Below are 6,165 nucleotides of genomic sequence, written 5' to 3' on the forward strand. Positions count from 1 at the left end.
TAATGGCTTAGGAAGTTATCGGAAAAAATATAATTTAAAAAAATATGAAACACATTTTGTGAAATAGAAGTTATAGGAAATCTTTTGTAAAAAAATAAAATAATAAAACTGTAAAAAAAATAAAAAAATCAAATGCAACGGCTAGCTGACGTCAACTAGCCGTTGCATTTGAATTTTAGCTTAAGGATAAAATAATATAAATGTATTTTTGTCGGTTATAACCGACATGAATAATAATTTTTCTGATCAGAGCCAGCCAACCAGCCCTCCAACCCTTTCAGATTTCGTAGGGTCCTCTCAGATTCCACGAGCCCTCTGGCCTAGCCCTCGGTTGAAGACGATTTTCGGACTATTTTCGACTCTTTGAATCCTTCAGTTGGAGATGCCTAATTTCTCCTTTTCTCTATCATCTTTGTGGAATGAGTTTTATTTTCCTCCAAATATTTCTGGTTCAAGTTTTGACAAGAAACATGGACAAACTAGTTCAAAGATATTTCTCCATCAGTTACCGAAAAATCCACACTTGGCTTTTTCTGGTTCAGAAAATATAGGTCTGCTTATCAATCCACAACCCAACAACAAAATCAATCAAATTATCTTTCAATTGGATATTTTGAACACCCACAATAGTGTTCAACAATTTTTTTTTGTTCAAATAAAGTCAAAGTAAGGATCCCAGTATTTGTAGCTCCATTCCCCTTTTTGTGTTTGGTCAAAGGTAATGCCGTATTATTCACAATTTTTTAATTAGTTTTTGTTATAAAAATAAAAAAATAAAAAAAAGGAAAAATAACACACTTGTTCTCTTCGACCAGAGAGTTCAAAAAATTATACTTTCCTCTTAACTATTAAATTAGAACTTACGATTAAATTAACATCAAACGGTGAGCGACCGCAACTCGGAAAGGGAAGAGAAGCAAGGAGGTTACATAAACGGATAAAATATAAACATTTTTACCAATTCACGCAGCCTCTTGTCGCCATAAACAGATAGGGAGGAAAAGCAATAGCTGGACCACCTCAGATTCATCACACAAATTAAATTCACACCATTATTCTCCCCCATTTCTCCCTTCTCCCAAAAACTCAGCTCAAATCTCTCTCTCTCTCTCTCTCTCTCTCACCGAGACACCGACAACACCAGCATGATGTGGGACGAGTGGGACGACACCATTTTCTCCGACGCCGACCAACAACAACAACAACAATCCGACCAGGATTCCCACCTCAATTTCGATTTCTTCTCCGACCTCTCCAAACCCAAGGTCTTCTTCTTTCCCCCGTACAATTAGGGTTTTCTTAATAATTTGTTTTCGAATTTTTGAGCTGGTAATTTACTTAATTACATGGTTATTGCTGTATTTAGGATTACTACAAGATATTGGAAGTGGATTATGATGCCAATGACGACGCCATTCGCTCCAACTACATCCGCCTCGCCTTGGTTTGTATTTTCGATTATTTTACACTATATTTTTTTGTTTTTTATTACTTGGTTTCCTTTTTTTTTTCTGATTGAAATGCTTTAAAGTTTGCGTCTTTGTGATTTGTGTGTGCAGAAATGGCATCCGGATAAGCACAAGGACCAGGACAGTGCCACCTCCAGGTTCCAAGAGATAAACGAAGCTTACCAAGGTCAATTTTACATTCTTGCCCTTTTGCATTTAGCCATACTTTTGAGCTAGCGACGGTTGCTTAGAGTTTTCAGATTCTCGCTGCAAAATTTCAGCTAGAACATACTACTTGAGTGGAGTAATTTGTGTGCTAATTTAGGACCATATGTGCACATTGACACAATAGTTTTGATTTCGGAGTAATCAGAGACTTCGTTATCAGATACGGTGATGTGGGGTTTAAATTTTGGGCTAGGAAGTCTGGGGCGGTGTTAAGTTTTTTTTACGGAACTGTATGTTAGTGAAGAGTGTTGTTGAGTGTAAACATCTCTTGTTTGGTGGATTGCTGCAACTACCTAACAGTTGACCATTTAGGTAGTTGTTACTGGTCCATTCTTAGAGAACTCTGTTGTAAAAATTAGGTGTCACCAGCTTCCCTGAGTCACACCACCATTTTTAGCAGGTGTTTCAATCATTATCTCATCATCCTCGTAGCTACTTTGATTAGTCTCTGGTGTGTCCAGATGACTTTTGACTTTATGGCCAGATGAGATTTTGAGGAAGGTTGGCCGTGGCACTTGCAGCAAGCATTTCGTATGACAATTTAATTTAGAGGTGTAGACTTGTGGCTTATCTAGTTCATGCTGTAGTTGATTCAAACCAACATCTGTCAGTAATTTAATCGAATCCATCTGTGTTTCATCAATTTTCCATGGCTCACCAAACATATTATGACAGAGGCTGTATGAAAGTAGTTTTTGAGCCCTACAGTGATAATAGTCCAATAGTTGTCCGCTTGATGCGTGATTGTTTTATTACCAATTATACGAGTATAATCTGGAGTTTTTAGAAAGCTGAAGGAGTGTGAAGTTAGTATTGGGTACTGAAATTACTGTATAATTAGAAATGACCTCTGGATGACAACACATCAAACGAAACATGGACAATATGGGGAATTACTGGAAAGGCATGCAAAAAAAAAATACAGCAGGGGAGCAAATTTTTGCAAAAACGGATTTGCCAGCTTGTTCTTCTGTGTTATTGTTCATCCATTAAGTTTTCCAACTTGACGAAAAGGTATCTGGGAAATACTATCTAGATATGAGTTTCCCGTTGGCCATATGTATGTTAACTGTTAACCTTCGGAAGGCATGCTTCCCAAAGGCAACATATTGACTATGCTGATTGATGATAGGATATGCTACACTGAAAAATATATAAAGTCAGAAGAAGAATGTTGTAACTCAACTGATTTACATTAAACTTATTTTAGACGAGTGAGGCTTTCATGCCTTTTAATTTTCCTTGAACATGTATGTATCTATTTCTCCTTGGTATATTCCCCAAGAGAACTCAGATGTCACTTGGCTTCTATGTACAATTTATTTTTCGTTTTTGGTAGTTCCACAAATGGGTTCTTGCTTCTTGGAGAACCCATAATATAACCCTAATGAAATGTCTAGCAAATGATTTGAATCTGACCAAGAGTTTTGATTTTATTAAACAGTTTTGAGTGATCCAGCGAAGAGAATAGAATATGACAAAAAAGGGATGCTTTACGTCTACGATTATAATATAACAGTAAGAATTCCCTCTTCCTGTTCCATCAGATATGTTTCTTTTTCTGCATCTACATTTCCTTCCGTGGTTTTCTTCCTTCTAACTTACAGTTTGTTGACCACAGGAGTATCTAAACCGCTACAAAGGTCTTATATTGACGTGCAATGGCCTCGGGATAAGGACTTCAATTTGGTAAGACAAAACAACCTGCACAGGAACCCTTTTCGTTAAAGCCGGGAAAAGCTTTACAACGTGCATGGCACATATTTGCCCGACACTGCAAGCGGCATCTTTGGGGAAAACATGGACCTGTGGCTTTGGTTGTATTTTGAGGTTGCTACTATCATGTGCTCGTGTATAAAATAGAGAAACAACATGCTACCATCGTTCTTGTAGAGTTGTATTTGTATAATCTTCTTCTTGCCCTCGATGCTTATCCACCAATTATGGAATTGTTCGGTGGTTGAACCCGAGACAAACCTTTTTTTGTTTGTTTTGGGTACTGAAAAATGTACGTGGGTGACATATGAGAGCACATGGAACTTCTGGTCTTGCTTTTTAATCTGTTATTTTCATTTCATTGGAAATCTGAGGGATCTAGTTTTGGTACGTGCCGTGCTTGGACGGTCGTTCCAACTCATGCTTGTGCGGCCTTTAAAACGTGTGGGAATGTTAGGATCCAATTGCCCCATGTTGCAAAAATTGCATGCCTTGGCGTGGTTTATGACATCTTGGGCACTCTTTCCTTATAAGTTGGGGTTTACGGTAAAACTAACCAAAATTGATGTTCAAAAGACTAAATTGCCTAGACTAAAACTTTCTCTTCTCCTTGTGTGTTTCTCCTCTCTAAACTTCTCATCTCCATTTCAATTATTGAATTAAACTACTCGAGGTCTTGAATTCCTCTCCCAAACACTCACACATCGCTCAATGACAATTACAGCTCAGGTATCAATCATGAAACTCGTCGTGCGGTGGAGGCCCTTACTTGCAGGTTTTGAGGTAAGGAAAAAGTGGAGCTCAGTGATGTGCTGATCTCTTGGTTTAATTGCTTTTGAGTAAAGTTAACAGAGTACTGTGGTGGTGCCTGAACTCTGGTGGTTCAACAATAGAGATGAGGTACAAAGTTAAAAAAATCACAATATTGGGAGGAAGAGAGAGAGTTTTAGTCTAAGGGCAATTAAGCAATTTTGGTTAGTTTTATAAGAATTGGAAAAACTAGGCTATATTTCGAGAAGTGCTCTTCAGAATGGCTATATTTCCAAATTTTCCAATTTTTTTAGTGACAAGTTTTTAATTATTCCTTATAAGCTTGTTTTTAGTGACAAGTTCTTAATAGTGGCTCTCTTTCCTGCTCTCTTTCCTTATAAGCTGGTTTTTAGCAACAAGTTCTTGATAATTTCTTATATAGTTGATATTAAAGTTTGATTATACCATGTAATTAGGCCTAGTCTTCAAAAGATACTATCATGTAACTACTAATGTCACATGACAAACATCTATTGGATAGTCTGTGTAATTTTTAAACACGCGGCAAAAATTTAATGGACGAGTGACGCCACTGAGACTATGCATTGGTTACAGGAAAACATTGGTTTCAGGAGAGAATCTCTTCTAATCTTCGTGAAAGGGGCAAACCTACAGGTTGGATGTGGATTAATATTATGTGCGTGCACATTATCAAGTTAGTTGAATAATTGTAGTGTGATGGAATGTTACAATCCAACAGCCCCACAACGAAAATAAAATGTCTTGGGCAGTTTGCATCTTTTTTGTCACAAGCCAGTTTTTATAGGCAAGTTCGACCATCTCTCTTTCATCTCTTTGAGCAATCCTACAGACTCAAGCTTGTGCGGCCTTTAAAACGTGTGGGAATGTTAGGATCCAATTGCCCCATGTTGAAAAAAATAGCTTGTCTTGGCGTGGTTTATGACATCTTGGGCACTCTTTCCTTGTAAGCTGGGGTTTAGGGGAAAACTAACCAAAATTGATGTTCAAAAGACTAAATTGCCTAGACTAAAACTTTCTCTTCTCCTTATGTGTTTCTCCTCTCTAAACTTCTCATCTCCATTTCAATTATTGAATTTTACCACTCGAGGTCTTCAATTCCTCTCCTAGACATTCACACATCGCTCAATGACTATTACAGCTCGGGTAGCAATCGTGAAACTCCTCGTGCGGTGAAGGCCCTTAATTGCAGGTTTTGTGGTAAGCAAAAAGTGGAGCTCAATGATGTGCTGATCTCTTGGTTTAATTGCTTTTGAGTAAAGCTAACAGAGTATTGTGGTGGTGCCTGAACCCTGGTGGTTCAACAATAGAGATGAGGTACAGAGTTAAAAAAAAATCACAATATTGGGAGGAAGAGAGAGAGTTTTAGTCTAAGGGTAATTAAGCAATTTTGGTTAGTTTTATAAGAATTGGAAAAACTAGGCTATATTTCCAAATTTTTCGATTTTTTTAGTGACAAGTTTTTAATTATTCCTTATAAGCTGGTTTTTAGTGACAAGTTCTTAATTATAAGATAGTGGTGCTCTTTCCTTATAAGCTAATTCTTAGCGACAAGTTCTCAATAATTTCTTATATAGTTGATATTAAAGTTTGATTATACCATGTAATTAGGCCTTGTCTTCAAAAGATACTCTCATGTAACTACTAACGTCACATGACAAACATCTATTGGATAGTCTGTGTAATTTTTAAACATGTGGCAAAAATTTAATGGACGAGTGACGCCATTGAGACTATGCATTGGTTACAAGAGAGAATCTCTTCTAATCTTCGTGAAAGGGGAAAACCTATAGGTTGGAAGTGGATTAATATTATGTGCGTGCACATTATCAAGTCAGTTGAATAATTGTAGTGTGATGGAATGTTACAATCCACAGTCCCACAACGAAAATAAAATGTCTTGGGCGGTTTGCATCTTTTTGTCACAAGCCAGTTTTTATAGGCAAGTTCTACCATCTCTGCACAACCCTCCAATTATCGCGTT

General features: G+C 37.3%; 1 protein-coding gene across 1 annotated transcript; it reads left to right on the forward strand.

Moving 5' to 3' along the window:
• Nucleotides 1–876: 876 nt before the first annotated feature.
• Nucleotides 877–3,735, forward strand: LOC137745483 (uncharacterized). The gene is made up of 5 exons (XM_068485441.2): nt 877–1,265; nt 1,367–1,444; nt 1,560–1,635; nt 3,121–3,194; nt 3,298–3,735. Exons 1-5 carry the CDS (start codon nt 1,146–1,148, stop codon nt 3,367–3,369), a joined length of 420 nt encoding a protein of 139 aa, XP_068341542.2. The 5' UTR covers nt 877–1,145; the 3' UTR covers nt 3,370–3,735.
• Nucleotides 3,736–6,165: the final 2,430 nt, after the last annotated feature.

Source organism: Pyrus communis, chromosome 15 (genome assembly GCF_041283825.1).
Source record: "Pyrus communis isolate YQ-2024b chromosome 15, ASM4128382v1, whole genome shotgun sequence".
NCBI lineage: Eukaryota > Viridiplantae > Streptophyta > Magnoliopsida > Rosales > Rosaceae > Pyrus > Pyrus communis.

Bases quoted from the DNA above. Each gene is read 5' to 3' on its own strand.
- LOC137745483 (XM_068485441.2), top strand. From the start codon at position 1,146: ATGATGTGGGACGAGTGGGACGACACCATTTTCTCCGACGCCGACCAA. The intron at 1,445-1,559 runs GTTTGTATTTTC...TTGTGTGTGCAG, and splicing joins ACTACATCCGCCTCGCCTTG to AAATGGCATCCGGATAAGCA. The intron at 3,195-3,297 runs GTAAGAATTCCC...TGTTGACCACAG, and splicing joins TCTACGATTATAATATAACA to GAGTATCTAAACCGCTACAA.